Source organism: Leptonotus elevatus, chromosome 15 (genome assembly GCF_054856555.1).
Source record: "Leptonotus elevatus isolate MCC_2025b chromosome 15, RoL_Lele_1.0, whole genome shotgun sequence".
Classification (NCBI taxonomy): Eukaryota; Metazoa; Chordata; class Actinopteri; order Syngnathiformes; family Syngnathidae; genus Leptonotus; species Leptonotus elevatus.
Genome location: NC_141253.1, coordinates 11,004,802 through 11,028,745, shown reverse-complemented (window position 1 = coordinate 11,028,745; position 23,944 = coordinate 11,004,802). Strand labels below are relative to the sequence as shown.

At 41.0% G+C, this 23,944-nt stretch overlaps 1 protein-coding gene across 3 annotated transcripts; it reads left to right on the top strand.

Annotated features, from left to right (window-relative positions):
• Nucleotides 1–4,364: 4,364 nt before the first annotated feature.
• Nucleotides 4,365–23,300, top strand: gpsm1b (G protein signaling modulator 1b). 3 transcript variants are annotated; one of them, XM_086097204.1, is made up of 14 exons: nt 4,365–4,510; nt 9,997–10,218; nt 11,965–12,100; nt 12,166–12,308; nt 12,970–13,093; nt 14,851–14,966; nt 15,148–15,303; nt 15,385–15,493; nt 15,570–15,684; nt 16,009–16,079; nt 16,147–16,320; nt 20,199–20,343; nt 20,422–20,615; nt 21,596–23,300. In XM_086097204.1, exons 1-14 carry the CDS (start codon nt 4,449–4,451, stop codon nt 21,800–21,802), a joined length of 1,974 nt encoding a protein of 657 aa, XP_085953330.1. In that variant the 5' UTR covers nt 4,365–4,448; the 3' UTR covers nt 21,803–23,300. The 3 variants fall into 3 exon arrangements, with proteins under 3 accessions (XP_085953330.1, XP_085953329.1, XP_085953327.1); XM_086097203.1 differs by lacking the exon at nt 4,365–4,510 and adding an exon at nt 8,600–9,153 and having other exon boundaries at nt 20,199–20,319; XM_086097201.1 differs by lacking the exon at nt 4,365–4,510 and adding an exon at nt 8,600–9,153.
• Nucleotides 23,301–23,944: the final 644 nt, after the last annotated feature.

Here is a 23,944-nt window from a genome sequence, read left to right as displayed (position 1 = left end):
CTTATCCCTTGAAAACATAATGACCGACTTCATGGCACGAGCCGACTCCAAATAGGTCATATCATCATCTTGTTGCTATTTTTTATCATTATTATTATTGTTAACCAGCCACCCCCCCTCCTCCTTGTTGTCGAAAACCACACACACACACACACTCACACACATCAGTCACAATGCACGACGCTCTTACTTCTCTGCATGTCTTAATCCCTGGCAGACTTTAAGTGTCTGGCATCGGGGCAAAATCCCAAACTGGAGAGGAGCATGTTTGGAGACCTAATCCCCTTACTCATAGACTCCACTTGCCCCCAATTCACCTCTGCCAAAGTAGGCCAAGAACAAGGAGCCATAACACACACACAGACACGCATGGACAGATGATGTATAAGCTGATATACAGTCAACTATAGGCCCAGCCAGATGCTGACCAACAGGCTCCGATACTGTACATATAGTGTTCAAGTATCGTGTCCTTATTTGTTCATAACTTTGAGTCTGTTTTGCATGTGACGAGTGCTGAATGAAGATGTCGGCTACCATATTAGCGTCTTGTGTACCTAAGCTAGGTTGGTTTCATTTTCTACTTGGGGGACATGAGTTCGATGTCATTTATTAGACGTCCTCATTAGCTATTCAAGTTTTTTTTTTTTTTTTTAAGTTTATCAGAATTGTTAACATCTCCTTTCACTTAATCACTTGTTCCAATTTTCTTTAGGTTCACCTTTTTTTTTGGGGGGGGGGGGGTTCATTTTTTGCACCTGAAAAAAATGAACGTGTTTCTTGAAAAGTGCAGTTTTCTGAAAATATTTTTTTAAAATTTTTTAAATCAGTGAAATAATATATATATATATTTTTTTAATATTCGATTTTTTATTTAAAAATATTATTTTATCTTTTATTATGACACTTTTCTTAACTAAAAACATAAAAGTAACTTTAAAAAAAATTAAATAAAATTCCATATTGAACTGTCATTGACCAGTCTGAGGCCCCCGTCCACACGAAAGTCAGTTTCAATGTATCCTCACAAGTTTCTTACCGTTTAGGCCGTTCATCCACACGATGTTGCGGTTTCGGAGCTTGAAACCGATCACTTTTGAAACCGAGTGGAAAGATTTCAAAACGCGCCCCGTACGCGTCCGTCTGGACACCTTGTGCAGGATACTCCTCCAGCGAACCGTCAGTCTGTCAACAACAATGGCGGATAGCCGTGCCGTAGTCGTTTTGAGCAGCTTGCTTATGCCATTGTCATTCTCCTGTGTTCGTCTTTTTCATGTTGTTTTGATAAACGCAAAGAAGTTAGAAAAAAAAAAGGGATTCTTCTTCTACGCTTTCCGGTAACTCCCTTTGGCTGCTCTACAGCGCCACTCCAGACTTGGCATATACATTACAGCCGTTAAACGTCCTCAGTATCTTCTTTTTGGACTCACGCATGTCTTGAAACGCTTCTGTGTTAGAGATTTGTTTGAGGAACGAAGCCGGCTTTGCTTCCGTCTGCACGGGGCCTGAAAGCTGCCATACCAAATTTAACACACCTGCTCCCTATTCACTCCTAAAACCTTGTAACTCTAATGAATTTTTGACACTGGATAGGCAAAATGACAAACTGCGCTCAATTTGGACATTTTCACTTGGGGGTGTACTCACTTTTGTTGCAGGGGTTTAGATATTAATGGCTGTATTATGAGTTATTTTGAAGAAACACAGTCATTTTCATAGAGTAAATTTTACTCTAAAAAAGACTATATATATATATATATTTTTTTTTTTTTATCACTCAAGGGTTGCGGCACATTCGCAGAACGTACAGGTTGGGAGATGACCCACCTATCCCCTGAGCCATGCCGCTAAAGAGTGTCAGGTGGAATCCTCGAACCTCCGAGACCAGTTTTGGACACAACAGCAATATGTTAGCAAACAGTAGGCGTGGCATACCTCAAGTGGTAGAGTGACTGCCTTCCATGCTGAATGTTGTGGGATTGTTCCTCAACCCTTGAGTTATTTATTTATTTATTTATGTATTTATTTTACTCTCTTTCAAGTGTAAAGTTTACTCTCTTTAGACTGGGACCGAATACAGTCTTTTTCAGAGGAAATGAAATGTAACTGTGAACAATACATTTGCATCGTTATATAAGCTGTAGCACTTATTGCTTTTAATTGTGTGAAAGTGAGGGAGGGAACGAGAGACAGAGAGAGAAAATTATTGGAAAAATCAATAGAAATATAACTTTTTATAGAAAAAAAAACCCCTTCTACTTCTTTTAAACACAATTTCACATATTTTTCTTTTTCAGTGTAGCCCAGCCTGATACACTCTGCTGTTGAGTGACTAAAAGACCCAGGCCACTCACCCCCCCCCCCCCCCCACCTTCATCGCAGAAAAAAGGCTTGAGAGTTGCGCAAAAGATTACATTTGCCTTTGGCATTATGCAAATGATTTTGTCATTGCTGCGCCCCCATCACTCCCTTGTGGTCAATTAGTTTTATTGAGCATTAGCTTCAGCCTTTAAAGAACAAAAGCCCAAAAGCAAACAGTCTGCTTTTGATCATGCACTTCACACTAATAAACTGCCCTTGTGTCCTACTTGCACAGATCGCAATGACTAAACCCGGCTCACTTTATGTAGCAACGCGGTCGGTGACTTTTGATGCCGCCTGAGCGCCGCCTCGACGACGAGGGAAGATGCTCAACAGCGCAGATTAATATGCATATATTTTACATCCATCCATCCACTGTCGATAGCTATGCGTATATATTAGGGTTGCAGGTGAGCTGGATCCTATCCCAGTTAGCTGACAATGTCAATGGCTGCATGTGCACTATTTCAATTTCATATTTTTAGAATTCTAGTAACTATTTTCAACTAAAGCGTATAAACTGCACTTTAATGCGTTGCATTCATGATTTTGTTAATAGTGAAAAAGTCTTCTTTTTTTTTTTAACACACACACACAAGGAGGCAGATGGTTCTGTTTTTGTCAAACAGTGAGAGGCAAATTTAAGTTGCTCAGTTTAAATCTGAAATCAGCTTATACCTCCAATCTCATTTTGCTTTTGCTGCTCCTCGCTCCGCTCCGTAATAAGCTGGTGCCGCTGATACCCCCCTCCCTTCCTGAGGATTATTATTACTATTATGACAAAAATATGAAAATGGCAGGAGACTTGAAGAAGCGTATTACTCACAAGTGCAATTCATTAAATTAAGAGGCTTCTCTGAAAATAATGCACCATAACCTTAAAGTGATGTTTGTGAGGCAGGATTATTTAGTTGCTGTATCTTTACCAGGGTACTTTTGCTCGCTTAATATTATTTTAAAGCAGGAGTGGCACATGGGCCCTATCAAGCCTGATTATTATTATTTATTTATTTTAATTCCAGCGTTCTACCTCATTCCACAAACCTGCATGTTATGGTCATTAAATGAATAGTCTTAATTGTTTGTAGTTGTGAATGTGAGTGTGAACGGTACAATATGTGGTGACCAGTCCAAGGGTTTAAGTCCCCCTCTGGCCCACAGTTAGCTGGGATAGGCTCCTACTCACCAGTTACCTAAATGAGGATAAGCAGTTCTAAAATGGGGTGGATTTATCCCAAAAATGCTCACAATATACAGTAAAATCGTAAACACAGATAATACAATGTAGTGCAACATAAATGAGTGAGGTCAGTATGTGTGGCTCTTACAGTATATGCAGAATTCACTTATTTACACTATCAATAATATTAATTCAGGGGTGATTTTCTTCAGAAAAAGCAATTGTAGCACATCACGTATTTGACTTCATAAAGGATGGAAAATAGTTTTTGTACACGCTTGGCTGTGAAAATATTTTCAGCGTTTTCCCAGTACTCTGCTGACCTCTAGGGTTTTTTCTGAAGTATTGCACATCTGAGGGGGGGGGGGGGCTTCACGTGACACGTCACGAGATAAATTATGACTATTCTCTATTAAGATTTGTTTTCCCGGTAGGGGGGAAAAAAATATTCTTTTAACATTATGGGCGTATGTGATGCCTTTTGTGAGGCAATTTCAACACTTGCTCGTTAAAATTACGACTTTAAATAATTTTCTGACTTAATGTTCTCATGCTAGGCTTTGCCACCATGTTCATGCATAAAATACATGTAAATGGTATCCATCCGTTCGATGGTACATTTTCAAGAGTAAACATGAAGTTAGGGAGTGAAAAAAAATATTAGTCCTCGCGCTCGACTTCCTGTTATGGGACGTAACTTGTGGGTGGGGCTACGCGACGTTGTAAGCTTTCTTCGCTGCTGCCATACCGTGGTCAATATACGGGGAGGGGGAAAGGGGGTGAAAGAGGGGCAAGAAGAGCAAGAAGACGAGTAAGAAAACGAGTGGTTTTAGGGGAGGGGGGCCAATTCGCCGTGTAGGGGCCTCTTTTTAGGGGGGGGCGTGCGGAGCAGGTACGAGGCGGCTAGATGGATCAGTCGCTAGCTGACGGTGTGGAGCAGCAGCTGGCTAGCAAGCGGCTACATTCAAGGTAAGCCCTTTTCATTTAATAAATTGTCAAACCCTCAAAATGATCGAAAATGGCCGCTTGAGCGGTGGTTTGTGACTCCCGAGCAAGGTTGGCAACCAGATCCCGGTTCCGATTTTCTGGCTCGACTTGAATGTAGACTGAGAAGCCCGCGAGCACTTTTGTAGCGTGTAGATTTTGTCCATATAAGACAATAAAAGTACATTTTTACATCGAAAGTTATCGCCACTCCAATGCCCTCACTGAACACTGTATTAGGTACATTTGTATCATTTGAGATTCAGTACATTAAGGGTTTTCATACCGATCAACCATATCATATTTACAGAGCTCTGCAAAAAAATGAGTTTTAATTGGGACTTGCATTACGCATAAGACAGTTCGCAGGTATCCTAATAACATGTCATGCTTTTGTCAAACCACACCAATGATCAAGACGTAGAAAAAGCGATTGTAAAGAAATACACCTGTTAGCAAACTGTTATTCCTGTACATTGGAACAAGTCAAAGATGACAACATTTGTAGTGTTGCGTGTGTGCCTCTAATGGGCGTGGCCTAGTCAGTGTGATCAGGACTCTGGCAATTAGTCCAGGTGCAAGTTGTGACTTGGGTTGGGTGGGCAGAGAGTCTCGAGTTAGTTTAGTGACTAACATTAGATTCCCTTGAAATCGTTCACATTGTAAAATTTCTCTTCTCTGTATTGGTGGCTTGCCCGCAGAAGAACCTGCAGAGACCAATTTAGACGTGTGCAGGTTACATCGTGCGATGAAGATTGTATGATGTGCAGACGTTTATTGAATGCCGCGTGTGATGAGCTTGGTGCTTTCTCGCACTCTGGCTTCAGCTGACAGTGTGCTAACTTCACTGAAGTCGTAATGATGAGTTTATAAGTCTATTACCAAAACTGAGGCAATTGCCAACTGTGTCAACTCAAATGTAAATAACCAATTACCATCAGCATACTGTGTATATAGATGAAGCAAGTATTAGTGGTGAGCTGTGGCTCATTTGAAAGAGACAGGACTGACCCCAATTTCCAGTCAGGTTCGAATGAGAGGGTAAAAAGTAGGGGTGGGAATCTTTGAATGTCTCACGATTCGATTCCGATTTTTGGGTCTGCGATTCAGTTCAGAATCGAATTTTCGATTAAGAGCGATTTTTTTCCCTCCAAAATGGTTTAATTGACAATGATTTTTGCTTCAATCTATAGATGTGCAAGGAATTGTAATGATCTACTCCAGTCTGACTCGCTAATGCTAATTAGCGCGCTACTCGCGGCACTTTTATCACTCAAAAGAACGGCTCCACACTGCAAAAAAACTGTGTATTAGACCGCGTGGAACCACACACACATGAACAGCGCTACAAATAAAGGCACACCCAGACAAAGGCAAGACAGTATAAAATAATTTAAATAAAATCCATTTGGGGACATTTAAAATCGATTTTGAATCGTACTAAATAAGAATCGCGATTATTATGAGAATCAATTTTTTTTGGGCACACCCCTAGTAAAAAGTGTTCTTGATTCTTGGCAATTGTTGACAAATTGTGAGGAAAAAAAGCCATACAGGGGAGGGGATTATATTTGGGCTAATAATACCATATATGTCCCTGCGCTAGTGACATAACCCGAATTTGTGGTCTGTCGTTTGTCCAAAATAGCACTATTGTCACGGCATCTCAGTTTCAAACTTGTCTCAATAACGCCGTGGGAAGTCACGGTTATTTGCAGATATTTAAAGGGGGAAAAATGCCGTGATAGTGATTTTCAACGTCTGCACGATTGTTTGACACTCATAAGGTAAAGACTGTAGAAAGACTCACTGTTCTGACATCTGCCCTCTGTGAGCCGTTGCTCTTTCTTTTCAAACAACACGCGAGCTTCCTGCAATGTGTTGTTTGTTTTGTTCTTTGGGGCAAACAGAACTAACTTGAGAAGAGTTTTACCGTGAGACAAAAGGAATCAAGAACCTTTAAGTGCACATTGTAGGAAGGGAAGGGGAAAAACATTCCAAGAGTTTCTCTCTGGTTTTCCTGGACAACCAGCCGGTACAATCTGTAATTATAGCTGCATTACTGCAAATGTCCTGAACTAAGCAGAGTGAACAAGGTCATCGAATGATGACACGCTGTAGATCACATTTTAGACAACCAACAAACAGAGACTGCTAAACTTTGGTAAGTTTAAAATGTGTGAGCGTGTTTACGTTCATTCTACACCTTGCCCAATCTTTTTTTTTTTTGGAAAGCCATTTTGCCTTGTATTTTCTCCATAATTTTGGATAAACAGATTGTCATAATATGTGACATTAGCATATCATGTGAGTCGTCAGTGCACCTTGTTTGACCTCATTTGCTTTATTGATGTGGCGTAAAGATTTTTGTGGCGTGCTGTTCCATAAAGTACTTTTTGAATTTGTCTGGATGTGTCCTGTGATAGGCTGGCGACTCCCCCCCCCAAAGTAAGCTGGTATAATCTTCAGCTCATTCGGACCGCAATGACCACAAGTTCTATAGAAAATGGATGGGGTGAATGACCTTATGGCATGCCATTTAACTTAATAGGTTCCAAAGTGTTTCAGCAACGTCTGAATTCTGCAGTCCCTGTGTCAGACCACAGGCAAGCCACTGAAGGAATGACACTTTCCCCCAAGCTGACCAATTTGAACGATAATAGTGGGCTGTATTACACAGCTTCATTCTTCAGTAAACCACAAAGATGTCAAGAATGAAAGCCACTGTGTGAAATGGAAATTTAATCAGTTTTTCTTGTGCGGTTGGCTTTTTTTCCCCCCTCTATCTTTTGTTTTCTTAGAATTCTTTCCATAGGTTCGATTCTTTAAAGCCAATAATTTGTTGTTTATTGAGGCAGTATATTATAAATTAGGGGCGTGAATTGCCTCGTACCTGGCGATTCGATCCGTATCACGATTCATAGGTCATGATTCTATTAGATACCGATTAATCATGATACAAATCTATAAATCGACTATTGCGATATATATTTTTTTTAATTCAAAATTGTGAAAATACTCATCAGTAGTGATAGACAAATGAAGCTTCATGAAACACTTGTGATATTGTTTGACTCCTCTAGATGGCACTCTTGGTTTGAATGGGCCAGCTAGCTAGCTAGCAAAACAGCTAACCAGACAGACAGACAGGCAAATGAAGCTTTATGAAGCACCTGTGATATTTTTTTACTCCTCCAGATGGCACTCTTGGTTGAAAAGCTAACCTCAAGTTAGATGTTTTGTTGAATATTTCCATCAAAAGTTGATGTTTAAAAATCGATTTGGCCGCATATTGAATCGATACGAGAATTGTGCACGGTAATAAAATTGGTCGATAATTATCGACCACCGATATTATCGTGCATCCCTAATATATATTCCAATTAACATCTGACTTTAGGTCTCTATGTTCATTTTGGACACCACAACTTGTGCAGCCACTACCATCTTTTTGGTAGCTATCGTCATGACCTACTTCCTGTTTGCCTTGGCTCATAATCAACAAGTTGGTTGGTCTTCTGTTTAGACAAGGACTGATGACATGGATTAACTAGTAACTTGAATACAGAAGACTTAAAAGTCCTAAAATACACTTTAATAGTTTCCTTAATTAAACAGGTATTGACTGGGCTAAACCCGCTAACCATGTCGAATCTTCATATGACCAGAACATTTTGTACAGTTTGAGGCTTCCAACTCAATTGGCAAGAATTCCTAAAGACACGCACTGCACAATCTTGAACGTCTTCCCAGACTCTCAGTCATCCAAGTCATGGGGTCCATAGCTGTGCAATGTACGTCAATTGTAGGCTGATAAAAATGTATATCCTTCGATTATATCCCTATTGTTTATATCATTATTTTACATTTCCGTTTCAGCGATTGAGGGGGATTATGTAGTTTATTTTCCTCCGCTTAGTGCTAGTATAATATTCCTGAGTCTTTGGGATGGCCGATGGTCTAATAAGGTTTCTGCTGTAGTAATCAAATAGTTGGATTAGTCTGGGCCACTTACTGCGCTGCTTGGACGCTATTAAGAAGATATATTAGCTGTGCCATCTCTCAGCCTTTCTCGGGCTTACGGTCACAGTGAAAAGTGCTCTTGCTTTGTGCCAAAGCTTTTGTGTTGTTCTCTCCATGTCTGTTGTGGAATTGTAACTGGTTGTCCAGGGCGGAGGACGAACAAGAGAATAGCGTGTGGATAGTAAAAAAAGAGATGCATCACAACAGCTGCTAGTCTGGATTACTTCAACATGTTTTTTTCATTTTTGCCGAGCGGCTTGGATTCATCTAGATTCGAGACGGTCTGTTTTTACAACCTGAGAAGCAGATGTGATTCTGAGGGCTTGAATTTCAACTTGGAATTCGGTCATTGTTTTCTTCTGGACATTTTGGATTCCACTGTAGTAACACTGAAGGACAACTGTCCTCCATGACTACGCCACGACAAATTGCTAACTCCTCCAACGAGTCATCCTAATGGCATCGGAATCATGCCCTCTCACTGGGGCAGAGCAGGCAGTGTGCAGGCTGGTGCACCGTGGCCCTCGACCTCGGGCCACGCTCAAGCCCTTGCATTTGGAGTTACAGGTTTTTGTGGACAAGACACTTGGCAAGCAAAAGCACAGGTAATGAAACCGGATGGCTAGCACTGTGCTCACCCCTTCCCTTAATGAGCGAGCCAATGAAAATCAGCAGAGCGACAGACTGTAGAAGGGGGGACAGTGGCTTCAGGTTTCAGAAAGTAGCATTTATGTTGGAAGTTTTGACATTTCTCAGAAATAAGTAACTTTATTCTCTTAGCGTGACGTCTTTTTCCCTTTTTCTGTATCCCTTCCATAAATTCTAAAGTCAGGTATTCAGACAAACGGTGAAGAAAACTTGATGTGCAGTAGCCATCAGGTGAAGTGATTCAGGAATACAGTCAAATGGCCCTTGACGTTTCCCCCCACTAAACCTATTACTGAATAACATATGGTACGCGTATCTTTCTTGCCTACGGCAGCATATGTACATTAGAGTAGATTGAGGGGGGTAATCCTTGATTAACTCATTACATTCTATCCGGAATTTGGCATAGCCACCAAATATGCCGCCCTTTAGTTCATCCTGGACTATACCATCAATGTACTCGTACACTTTGCTGATGACGCTTTGGCGCGTCTGTGCTTCCATTCACAAACTTTTCACGGAATTCTGCGCTCCGTTTACAATCAAGCACTTGTCAATGAACACAAAGATGCCATTGTACGCGGCCTCAAACAGTGCATGTGAGGCAGTGGTTGCCACGGTAACCATAGCGTTGCGTTTGAGAAGCCTCCTGTTGAGAGGCATCTTATTATTTATTACATCTTTGTGCCACACGGGTTATGCAGTGGAAAGGTGTCATTGCTAAGGCAACAATAAGACTGTCCTGTTGTCATGGAGATGATGCCAGTTGTGAAAAAGTGTAACAAATATCCAAAATCCAGGATGGAGGCGTCCTGCTTGGAGTTGGCCTTGGAAGGGGAGCGCCTGTGCAAGGCAGGGGACTTCAAAGGTGGGACGGCGTTCTTCGAGGCGGCTGTGCAGGTTGGCACGGAGGACCTGAAGACCCTCAGCGCCATCTACAGCCAGCTGGGAAATGCTTACTTCTACTTGAAGGAGTATGGGAAAGCCCTGGAGTACCACAAGCATGACCTGACTCTGGCTAGGTGAGATAATTACATGCCCTAATTTTTTTTCTCCCCCATCATGTTAGTTTTTCGGGTTAAAGCTAAAAAAAAATAGCCCAAAAAATATCTTTACAATAATTATTAGACTATTTATGACTCAAACGTCTTCTAATTAGCACCTTCACAATGCTTCCGCCTGCAAGCATCTGGCCAATAGTTATCAGACTGGATTCAGGTTCGAATTTCCCGCCCTCTGTCTACGGATGTGATAACATCCGTGTAAGGGTGTGAATTGCCTAGTAGCTTGCGATTCGATGTGTATCTCGATTCATGGGTCACGATTCAATTCAATATCGATTAATCCCGATACGAAGTCAATTATTGTGATTTTTTTTTTTTTTTTTTTTTTACTCAAATTTAGAAAATACTAATCAATAAACTTGTACATGTACACTGTAAGATTTGTATGAAAATGTACTTCGGGCTTATAAACTGTGGTCCACCGTATTTAACAAACACACAAATCAAATATTAAGGCTTAATGTTCCATTAATATAACATTCTTCTATGCTTAAAGTGTAAACCCTAACTCTACCTAAGACATTTTGTTGAATATTTCCATCAAAAATGTATCTATAAAAATTAATTTGGCTGCATATTGAATTGATACGAGAATTGTGCGCTGTAATATCGCAATGTTTTGCCGAATTGATTTTTTTAACATCCGTGCATTGTGTATGTGAAATAGGGAGTGTGCATTTTCATTTTTGGGCCACACGTGGCAGTAGCAATTCGAAATTCGATTTCCTGCATTGAGCAGCTTTAAAAAATTAAAATAAATGTTAATCCACGTTTTCATTGGACAGTGATGCATCGACCTTAATTTTTGATTGGCAGTTCCTTTTTAGATGTATATTTTTAAAAACACATTGACCATGACGTGTTTTTCCAGCTTGTCCCAGGTTTAAAAAAAAAAAAAAGTGCTTGCATAATTTGTTTGGCAGTTTTTATGCAGAATGCCCTTTCAGACACAACAATTTCTTATTCTACCTTGGTACGGCCTGTGGCTGGATAGTGGGGCACTGGCTTGCTTTATTTTCAAAATAGAATTGCATTTTTTCAATCTAATTGCATGACCTATTTTTCTGTTGCAAAGTATTTTTGATAAATTTTTAATAGTTTTTGGCTTACTGCCCCATTCCCCCCCCCCCCAAATGAAATAGCCTTATTAATAAGATAAGGCAACATACATTTTCCTAGTGCTGCGATTAATTGCATGATTGTTTAAAAAAAAAATTTAACAAATACATGGCACAATAATCTGTATGTATTAAAATATATAATTTTTCTGAGTGCTGTTTAATGTAGAGTTACTAAACTTCTTCTTTTTTTTTTTGCGTGCATGTAGGGGATGAGGTGTAGCGTTTTACACACACACACACAATGTGATGCAAAAAACGTGAGTGGACTTTCAATTTGGCAACAGCTATGATTGAGGAGCTCTGAGAAATCTGGCACCCCACTGTGAATGCAGGTGGTATATTTGTGGCAGGGGAGTGATTAAAGACCCCCCGCGGGGAGGATTTACCTCGTTACATTACAGACCTGGCAAGGCCGCGGGGAGCTGGTCCCTGTGAATCTGCTCATTAAAAGGCACTTTACTGCCTCTTCAAATTAAATCAAGTCTAAGCGCTGCACTTTACAATTTAAAGCAGGGCCATTTAATTTTATAGAGAATTGCTGTATTAACACAAGCACTAACACACGCACATTTTGCTCTCCCAGGACTATCGCCGATCGAATTGGCGAGGGAAAAGCCAGCGGTAACCTCGGCAACACGCTGAAAGTGCTGTGTCGCTTTGACGAAGCCGCCGTCTGCTGCCAGAGACATTTGGATATTTCTCAAGAGCAAAGCGACAAGGTCCGAAAAAGCTATGGATGTCGTAACTACGCCTATGCTTCCTTTTTGACTTGATTGTGCTTTAGGTTGGTGAGGCCCGGGCGCTTTACAATGTTGGCAACGTGTTCCATGCCAAAGGCAAGCAGCAATTGTGGGGCTGCACCCAGGAGCCCGGAGACCTTCCCCCTGACGTCAGAGACACGCTACAACGGGCGACGAGCTTTTACGAGTTTGTATTCTTCTTCCCATTGAATGCCAGTCTATTACAATATTGTAGAAATGTAACTTAAGTAGTTCATTTCAAAAAGTGAAACTTTTCCAAAAGTATAGTACAAAAGGCAAATTCCTACGTAATGTCTTAATTAAAAATATGTTGATTTTTTTTAATGCAATGTTGGCTCCACTTCTGCGACCACACCAGGAACAGAAACTGCTACAATGCGAGACAGTAACTTATTTTACTCCATACATTTGTAACATTAGATATCATATTGGAATGAAAATACGTCTTTTTTGTCTTTCTTTTTACAACCCCTTGGTACACCTGTATACAATGTGAAAACATTTCATTGCACCCCTGTGAAATAACATTTTGGATTTTTGTTGTTGTAAAAAACTAACAAAAGCATGTTATATGTTATTAACAGGAAAATGGGTACTGCTATAATGAGTGGAGGGCACCTATTTATTAGGTACACCTGCATGTTGTTGATAGCATAGTTGCCTGCACAACAAGTAAAACCAAAGCAAAAAAAAAAAGTTACTCGATCGCACCCTGGTCAAGCCAATGATGGTAATGTTAGGAATTTGAAGGAAAACTTCTCAGTGTTCAGAATGCTACATTGTGTGTTAGCAATATTTACATAATAATTTGTCTGCTGTCTCTTCAGGATGAACTTGTGTTTGGTGAAAGAACTGGGCGATCGTGCCGCTCAGGGCAGAGCGTACGGCAACCTGGGCAACACGCATTACCTCTTGGGAAACTTTGTTGAAGCCATCAAGTTCCACAGGCAGGTCAGACTTCCCGAGCGTTTCCATTGTCTCTCTACTATGTTCACTTACTATGGAAAGCTAGAATAGGAAGACTCCGAAGATCACAGCTTGAGTCAGTAACTTGGCTGATCATTCAGTCTCATTGATTTATAGCAATTTTGTCAGCTCGCCATATTGGCGTGATCATCTCTCACATTTTGCTTAGTTGTTTTTCCACTAGCAATGGCCTGTGCAGTGCTTCGGTGGGTTGAGTGTTATGCTATGCGGTTTTAGGGTCCTGGCCAACTTTCTTTGATCTGCTGTTATGAACACATCAGGCAAAAATGTGTGCTTTGCACAAACTCTGAGATGGAGACAATTCACACCATTTTACACTTTCAGTAAAAGGCATAATTTTTCTCATGTCACTGTTCTGCATAGACAGCACAGACGAGTGGTTGGAAAAAGTCAACCCAGCAATTTTCAGACAGGTGGATCCGAGTCTTAACAGAGGGTAAAAGATGCCCCTTTTAAACTGCTTATGTCATTTTTCCAACCTCTTTTTATTTTTATTTTACTGTTCTATATAAAAGCACCGACACATGGACGCAAGGGGAAAAGTTGACCTGGCAATTTTCTGCCTTTTGAAGTATCATCAGAGCTGCACCAGTCGCGGAACAGTGCCTGTGTGTAAATCCCCTTTCATATTGCATGTAAAAGCATGATTCTGCTTTTAGCAGTGGCCCTGGACCACCCAAAGTTTACTGACGCTGGCTGGACAGGGCCAGTACAAATTTCATGAATAAATATATTGTAATCGACATGTTCTTGCTTCTTACGTTGTTTTTTTTTCATCCATATATCTATTTAAAAATATAGATATTTCATATTAATATTGAAATGAATGTTTTAAGTTGTATTCATTTAAATTGATCAAGTTTTTGCGTATCAGGTTAAATCCTTTAATAAGCAATGGCTTGAACGAGATGTAAAGCCCAGAAATTTTCTAATTATAAATACTGTAATTTCTGAACTATAAACCGCTACTTTTTTTCACTTGCATTTGACTCTGCGGCTAAAGGTGCGCCTTATCCATCACATCACAAGGGGGCGCACTATAAAGGAAGCGCAAGAGCGTTGGGCAGAGCAAAACTAACCAAGTGAGCCCAAATACAGTAGGAGAGACAGAACGAGACAATGGAAGGGAAAAAAAGTAGCGGGAACCCGGTGCGGTAACATTAAAACACCTGCGGCTTATATGTGTAACAAACTCAAGTATTCCCCAAATTTAGCTAGCGCGGCTTAGTCGGGTGCGCCTTATAGTCCCGAAATTACTGTAGTCAGTTATATTTTACACTGCAAAAAAAATAAGGGACACTAAATATTAGTTAATCATTTAAATGTATTCGTATTACATCACTGAATCCAGCCAGTGCCAGTTCTGGAAGAGATGCCACAACCTGTCCTTGGGCCTCCACCCAAAAGGGGACCTGCTGTAAAAGCTGTCATTTTCTCATCTTTTTTTCCCTGCATTGCTGTCTTGTGTACATGCCACAAAAACGTAATTAGTGGGAAGACAGTCGACCCAAAAAATGTTGCCTCCCTGACATGACAGCAGTTGTCCCTTTCACTAGTCACATATTTTATGTCATACCAGACAGTAAAAGGTAAAAGCAGATACGAAAGAATTTTGTGGGATCTCATTCTCTATATAAAACGGACTTCTGAAAATAAATGTGACCAATGTAAACATTTTCTATTGCTTCATGTTATTAACTCAAGCTTGCATTTTGTTACAGAGATTATCCATTGCGAAGGAGTTTGGTGACAAGGCAGCAGAGCGACGAGCCTACAGCAATTTGGGGAACGCTCTGATATTCCTGGGCCAGTTCAACACAGCCACGGACTACTACAAGTAAGGGGAAAGACAGCCTGACACCTAGTGGTGGTTGGAGGAAGTCCTCAAACATTTTAGTGCTATGTTTTTTCAGACTCTGATGATCAATAATTAAATAATTTTTGTTAACCCCTCTGTGACATGTACTGCGACCATATTTAGGGACTGTTGATAAACAAAATCACAATTTCTCTTGCAGGAAAACTTTGCAGCTGTCACGGCAACTGAGGGACCAGGTGATGGAGGCTCAGGCCTGTTACAGCCTTGGAAACACCTACACACTTTTGCAGCAATATGACAGAGCCATTGAGTATCACCTTAAGCACCTGTATATTGCTCAGGATCTCACAGACAGGTAAGCAGTGGTCGTTGACGTCACATTTTACGCAAGCGCGGAAGTTAAAAAATATTGGAAGAACTGTGCGTGTTCCGTCAGGGTTGGCGAAGGCCGAGCCTGCTGGAGTCTGGGGAACGCCTACGTGTCTTTAGCCAATCACAAACAAGCGCTCCACTACGCCCGGCAACATCTGGAGATCTCGAAAGAAGTGAGGCTTTTTCCATGAAAACAAAACACTTTTGGATTCCGACATGAATTTTGACCTCTGTGTTTCTATATGACAGATTGGGGACAGGAATGGCGAACTGACAGCCAGGATGAATGTGGAGCAGCTGATGGAGGCTTTGGGTGTTAGCGATGCTGACCTTTCACCGTCTAGTTCAGAGTTTGAGATGCAAGGTGACATGAAAACTTCAGTTGGTTTGACTTTTGTTCTCTTCATCTGATTTTGAGGCCCGATTCGGATATAAAGCTATCCGATTTATTGCTTTTCCTCGAATGGCAGCCTTGCCAATTGGAGTAAGAAAAAGAATAGTGGAATTGTGTCACATGCGCACACAACCGTGTTATGATGTGACGCTCCTGTCAGCTGAAAATTCACATTTACAGCTCCACGGCATCCAAGTAGTCAAATAGACTCTTATTCATTTGTATCATAAAAACTGTGACCGCTGGCAATCTGCTCCGCGTTGTCTCATGATGTCGTCTTTACGGTTTCTCAAGGAGCGAGGCCCAAATTCACTAAGAGGAACAGCATGGACAGCGTGGAGCTGTGGAAGTTGTCTTCATATAAGGTAAAACTGCTTGAAGACAACGTCGGAAGTCATCGCACTTGGCATCTGACCGACTCGTTTTCCGTAGGATGGCGAGGGCCACGACGAGGCTGAAAGCATACCCAGAAGGTCGAAGAGTCAGACCTCACAGACGGGAAAAAGGAACGGCTATCCTGACAGCCGGTCGTCGGACGAAAGGCCATGGTTGGACTCTCCCGTGGATGCCGATGACATCAATCTGCAAGTTTCGCCTCCGGTGCCGGTGAGTGGACGAGATGACTCGGTTCCTCGGGTGGAGGCTTCCTCTTAAGATAATAAACAAGCAATTTTCTGGAGCATACTTCTGCCAAGGAGATTACATTTGCATTGCGTTTGCATTTGTCTTTAAATTATACATCCATCCATTTTCTTAACTGCTTGTCCTCACAAGGGTCGCGGGGGTGCTGGAGCCTATCCCAGCTGGATTCGAGCAGTAGGCGGGGTACACCCTGAACTGGTTGCCAGCCAATCGCAGTCTTTAAATTATACGTTAAATTTTAGTGCCTGTTTAGAGTGTCCTCAGGTCTCTTTTCATTATATGAGAGACACAATTAGCCAGGTTCAATTGGGGATTCCTTTAATTTCCCATGAGCTTGCTCAGCATTATATAATAGGTCACCCACGGTGGACAAGCACTCATCCCTCATCTGCTTATTCCTTTGAGCTGATTGATTGGTGTGATGTAAAAAATAATCGCTAGACCGCAACACTTGCTTTTAACTCAACTGGTTAGTAGAAATGAGTGTCCATTGTCAATAAACATGGAAGTGTTTATAGATTATAGACAGGTGACAGTTGATGCATTAACTTGCTAGGCTGGGGCATTTAGTATCCATTTTGATTTTTCACCATTTTATTAGGCAGCATATTAATTGGTCTGTTTTGATTGCTGCCAAATCCCCCCTCCGTTATGCGTCTGTCACTACCTCCAAAGACAAAAGTTGGAAAAACCCCAGCGATTTGGATGTCAGAAAAAAAAAAAAAGCTCTATAAAAATGGCTTTAGACATAGGCGCAAAAACTAATTTCTTTTTTTACTTTCTGCTTTGACTTCAATGGCAGCCCATTAAGGCGGCAAATGAGTTGGATGTGAATAGGGCTGGGCGATATGACAATCTTAAATCGTGTGAGGATTGGCAGAGGGCTGACGATCTGTCATTTATGTGGAATCGTCTGATGGCGACGCAAAGCATTTCAGTACTAGTATTGGATCGTCGGCTCATTTTCTGCCACTGACTGAAGGACGGCCCCTGTTTGACAGCCAATCAGTGTTAACACACATACATACTTTGCTGCTTTATAATTTTTAATTTATATTTCTCTTTACAAAAGGTGTTTATTACCGTGTTAATTTTCACAAACTGATAAGTGTAGCCTATTTATTCAATGCTATAATTCACGGCGATTGCAATTTTTTTAATCATAATTAATCGGATGACTTCTCTAGTTAACTCACGATTAATTACAAACTTTATATCTGTTTTAAATGTACTATAAAACAGCTTTTTCTAGGTTTTCATACTTTTGTATGAAATAAAGGGAATTTTTTACATCTATGGCAGTGAATGAGTTCATATAAAATCATGATATTCTATTTTTTGCAAGATCACCCACCTCTCGGTCTGAAGTAATTCTAAGTGTCAATATTGATTACACTTTATTCATTGTATTACCGTTGGCATGGAAACAATGCTCGCTTGACATTGTTGCCTCTTGTTGCCAACGTTGGCATGCAATCTACTCATAACTGCGCCCCTCGCACCCGCCGTCGTCCCTCCCCCACCAGCACTCTGATAATGTGACCTTGATCACAGAAGCGCTTCCCACCCCTCTCCCCACCGCCAACCCTTCCTATAATGACTTGTTTTCCCACAGTGGCTGAATGGCACAAAAACGGCTCGCAGAAGAGAGTGAGGGAGTGCGAGCGAGAGAGGGAGAGAAGGAGGGAGGGAGTGTGTGCATGAAAGCAGAGTTGGCTGCAATAGAAAGGCACAATTGGGGAGGAGAGGGGCTTTGAGGGATGTAAGGTGGTTGGGGCGGACGTAAGGGGAGAGGAATGACAGAGGGCGAGTTGCGAAGAGGAAGCGCAGCAGCCGGTGAGTTGTTTCATTCATGTTTTTTTATGAAGTTAGCCTTCACACTCACGCATATCTTTACGTGTTGTTGTTTCTAACTTCTTTGTTACAAAGTTCAAATGTAAATGAAGCACAGTGTGTCGTTTTGTCGACCGCGCCAAGGCCGAAGTGGACTTCTGCTGACCTACTTCACATTATGCCATGAGGCGTAGAGACCTCAACTTTTATTTTAAGCCTAAATGCTGAAAACGGTAATATTTCCTGAGAAGTTAGCTGCAGTGATCTTTTACAACTTTTATTGGCCGTCTATGTGTTTTTAATGAGAAACCTAATTGTCTAGAATGGTGCTGACTGCTGCCAAAAGCAAACAATCCCGCACTTTCATAGATATCTTCGACATCTTGCTTGTGCCTGAAATTTGTCACAAGTTCAACTGTAAAAAAAATCATTTATGTAATTGAAGTGTGGAAAAAAATCATCACAGATTCACAACCTTATCTGGCTCAATCTAGTACAGGGATGGGCAACTGGCCCACGCCCACACTCGGAGTGGCTCTTGATTAATTTTTGAAAATAGACATTAACCGCAGCTGAAGAGTTGTAAGTTGTAATAACAGTTTTCACCACTAGATGGCAGGCATTGCTTATCTCATTCACTCAGCCATTTGACTGGATTTTGACAGATTTTCCATTTTGTAGCAATTAGCATTATAATTTATCAACGTTTCATCATTATTATTTACAAATCAAAACACTGGGGGGGGCTTTTTGCAATATGACCCTGGTTGATCTGTTATACTCAGCTGCCACCTGCTGGCCGTTTTTGTAATAACTACCATTGCTTTAAGGCTTTCTCTTCAGTTCAGAGGCTGCATCAAAGCCTTCTGTATGCTCTAGCATAAAAAAAAAACATAAAACGTATAGATACGTTTTTGGGACCATGGTAATATTTAAAATAGAACGTATTTATGCGTTTTGGGGAGCAAATGAGCTAAGAGCACCTCCAAACCCAAGACTGTACTGCTGCATCAGAGAAGTATAAAGTGGGTAGATCAAGAAAATGGTCTTTCAGGCAAAAGCCGTCAATGACGAATTAAACACAAACTTATCTGCCTGGTTTGCCTGGAAGAGAGTAGAGACGTTATCAGCCGTGAAAAACTTCAGCACTGACCTCATAAGTACGTAGACAGCGATTGTGTTTGTTTGGTTTTTATAAGGACCGTTGACAGTTGTGTGATGTGCATGAGGAGTTTGTTAATGTGCCCCCCCCCCCAAAAAAAAAGGATTTGCATGCTTTTGTTGACGAGGTATCAACCACCAGGGTTGCTTCGAGCGGAGGAGACGAGGGGCTCCTATTTTTTGTTTGCTTAGAAGTCTTTGTAGTTGAGAAATTGATCTTTTCTCTATGCATTTGAGTAGTCAAATATATACTTTTATGTACATTGGCTCAGTAAAAATAAAAACAAAAACACACATACATGTATACACATTCTTTTTCCCTATTCTAAATGGAATTTTTGCCCTATGTCTGTTTAGTAAGGGTACGGTCCGATATGCCGATGTATACATATTTTCCATGTGCTAGGTTAAAAAATTGTTTTTAATAATAATGATATATATATATTAACGATATGTCAGTGTCTTATGGCGTACCACAGGAACTTTACCCTGGAGCTTGGAACTTTGGCGGTCCATGAGAAATGAGAAATTTTGGTCTAAGTTTTGCTCTAGGGTAGTTTATCAGTGCCAAAAAAAGAAGACTGCTATCTGATTGTTACATTTTAGTACAAAAACTGTCTGCAAACGTTGGTAGAAATGCAGCCATATAGACCCATGAAAGGAAACAGTCACGTTGCACTAATGGAGGTCTCTTGTGATTCCATCAAATTACTTCCCCATATTACTCAATGGGAAAATACTCATTATGCGTAATTATAATGGACACCCTGTTCAGTTGTCTCATGGGCAGCTTAGGTGCTTCCTAAAATGGCTGACCTTGCTTGTGTGTGTGTGTGTGTGCGTGTTAGAAACTTGGCCGTGACCCTTCCGATGAGGACTGCTTTTTCGACCTGCTCAGCAAGTTCCAAAGCAGCCGCATGGACGATCAGCGCTGCCGCCTCGATGAACCACACAACGGCGACGGCCAAGGTGCCGCCCTGAGTGACACGATTGGTCGGTTGCTTGTTACTCCCTCAATAAGTCATTTTTGAATTTGACACGCCCCATCCCTCTTCCCCCAAAATCCCGCAGTGACCACCTCCCCCCAGACGGAGGAGCTATTTGATTTGATCGCCAGCTCTCAAAGTCGCCGCCTGGATGACCAGCGCGTCAATGTGGGGAACCTTCCCGGTCTCAGGATCACACAGAACAACTTGGGACACTTGGTGGGGGAGGGCGAGCAGGAGCCCAGCGACGACTTTTTCAACATGCTCATCAAGTGCCAGGTAGAATACTCACTTAAGTTTTGAGACATTTCGTTGAATGAACTCAATGGACAAACGTTTTGGGATTGGCTGCCATACCAGTGAGTGAGAGGCTGTGTTTGGAATCACACACTTACTCGCTGCTCCCTAAACACTATATGAAATACTATAGGGTTTCTTATATAGTGGGCTATATGGTGCCCAATTGATTCAAATGATAAACAGTTTTCTTTACACGAAATTAGAATGTCTTTAAAACTTATCAATCTTGAATTTCTTTAAAACTATAAATATCAGCTTGATCGAATCAGCTGATATTTTGCATTTTTTTTTGAACATTTTGTGATCTGCTGTAATGTCATCATTCAATAAAAAATAATTCAATCAATAATTATGACGTTACAGCCAACAGTTTCGTTTACACCGGAGATGTTCCACGCTGCCACCGTGAATGTTTGAGTAAAATCTAGCTTATTTTTAGTCTTGTTGTGTGTCTTATGAACGGAACCACCTCCACAAGGTAATAGTGTCTGAATTGTGATTGACGGAGTATAAGTCCAAAATATAATTTCAAGATATATTGAGGCACTACATAGGGGATAGCTTTCTCACTAGACATTTGAACAGCACTACAAAATGGTGAACTCGTTACTTTATAGTTAGCACCATATTGGATAAGAAGTAATTTCAACTAAAGCACTATAAGAGTGAAAGCACACAATATTATTTAACACAATAATTGTGTGATGTTTTTTTTAAATCTTGCGCACAATAAATACACAAAAAACTAAAACTAATAAAAACTACACTAAAATGAAGCATTTAAAAAAACTAAAACTAATACAAACTAACAAACTTGCTCTGAAACTAATTAAAATGAACTAATTGAAGAAGAAAAAAACTATAATGGCAATTCCAAAACCTCTTCCGTACAAAACTTTTATAACCCTGATCTGTATACAAATATATGTTGAATATTTAATATTTTTGTGTGACTGCAGTCCTCTCGGATCGACGACCAGCGGTGTTCCCCGCCCGAAGCGGGCCCCCATGCCCCCACGGTGCCGGACGAGGACTTTTTCAGTTTAATCCAGCGGGTGCAGGCCAAGCGCATGGACGAGCAGCGCGTCCACCTGTCCACCGACGAGCAGGACAGCCCGGGAGACGAGTCGCCCGATCCCGAACCGCCCGGCGGGTTCCCCAGCTAGGGATGCGGGTGAAACGGGGTCTCCCCCCGTGTCCCCAAGACGATGATAAACGCACGTCAAGACAGGCCGCTCGCTAGCAAAAATGTCCACGTGCAACAGGTGGTGTCATTTGATTCATATGTTTAAACGTAATGGGGAAACTTTCGCAGTTTTGCACCATCATGGAATTTCTCAATATTTGACCGCCATCACTCTTAATAACATAACGTGTGAACTCAGATATGATGCCTTAATCAGCAATTTATTTTCCCAGACTCAAGATTGTACTTGTAGAAGCACACCAACTCTTTAGGAGTCAATTGAATTCTATCGCTCAATGATTTTGCACTGAAATGTAAAAGCAGATTTATGGACATTAGTAACACATTTGATCAGTGATGTACTGTACATTCCCCCCCCCCCCCCATTTTTTTTTTGTGGGCAACATCGTGGTAGTAGTGAGTGGTTTGCACATCTGCTTCACAGTTCCGAGGTTTGCGATCTCTGGACTTCCTGTGTGAGGTTTGCATGTTTTCCCACTTCCACATTCCAAAAACATGCATGTTTGGTTCATTGAAGACTCTAAATTGTGTGATTGTAAGTGTGAAGGCTGGTTTGTCTATGAGCCCCGCGACTGGCATTTGTTTTGTGAAAAACAAGTTTATGTGCTAAGATACATGCCAAATCTTGTTTTGATCATTTTTAAGCAAAAAAAAAAAGAAAAAGAAAAAAAGCTTGTATTATTGCTGCTTTAGTAAGCATTCATACAAGACTGGTGTCACTGATGTTCAGTGATGGTATTACTGTAGTTAATACTATGCCGTGGTAAAATGTGAAAACATGTGATGCTTAATATTCATAACACACCAACCAGTAAGTGGGATTACGGACAAAAAGTACAGTATAGTATTATGAAAGGTGTTATCCGGGCCACAGCAATGCGGATGAAATACTGCACCCATGTGGTCAAAGCCTTGTATTACCTCTGCAATTCAATGTATTGGGAGTATTGCTGTTTCCCTCTGCCCACAGTAAGAGTAATACTGTATTGTAGTGATATTGCACTTGACCCATGTTGAAACTCTGCATTTTTGTTAGATAATTACGCAAAGAAGGGCTGCGAGAAGTTTGGAGAAGAAAACTCATGGGCGTGCAGACTTGTCAGCTAAAGATGTTTTAAAGCGGTGAGTGTTGTGATAAGTGTAATGGTACGAAAATGTTTAATATGATTTGCTAGGCTTTTGCTTTCTTTTTATATGTGTGTATAATATATATAATATATACAAATGTGGTGCATACCTCGCTTTTGTACCTCAAAATATGACTCTGAAGAGAGAGAAACAAAACTGGGAGCTGCAGTTTCTGTGATTTTTAACTTACCAGGTACGCTTCCATTTGTCACTGCCATAATTTGTATATATACAGCATATAAATATATTTTGTATTTATGTTCCGTTTGGGGGGGTGCGAGTAAGTCTACCGTGCTTTTAATAAAAATGTTCCAGAAGTTTACTGTGGATTTGCGCTTGTTATACGCTTATTGCGTTTTCTGCTTAACTCGACTGCCGACAGCTAATATGATTGCAAAATGATATCGATATAGATACTGCAATGAGTAGATGACATTCCACAATGTTTGCTAGAACGAAGCACAAAAGGCCTCTTAACAAAAACCTGCTTCCTTGTGATGGAATGTGAACGGTTCACGCAAACAAAGATTTTAATTCAGTCCCATGGTTTTTGTTTACTAAGCCCCCCCCCCCCCCTACACACACACACACACACACACACACACACACACACACACATTAGGCAAAAGCCTCCAAAATACCTTAACACCCACCATTGTGTTGTCTTGGGTTGCATCTATTCACTTTGAATAGAACACTAAATATTTATATATATATATATACACACACACACGCACACAAACTTGCTGTGTCCGCATTTATCTGCCTTTCTTTGCCTTTTATACAGATCCGGGCAGAAGAAGGGGATATTTGCGCAACTTTGTACACTCTTACACAGTCATGCAGCATCTCGCAATCAGAAAGTTTGACGGCCATCTGGCGCAACAAAATACTCGTCTGACAGCAACAACAGGGCATGAGAAGTGAGTGTAAGTCGAAAAACCTCACACCCTGTCCTGGCATTGTGGAATAC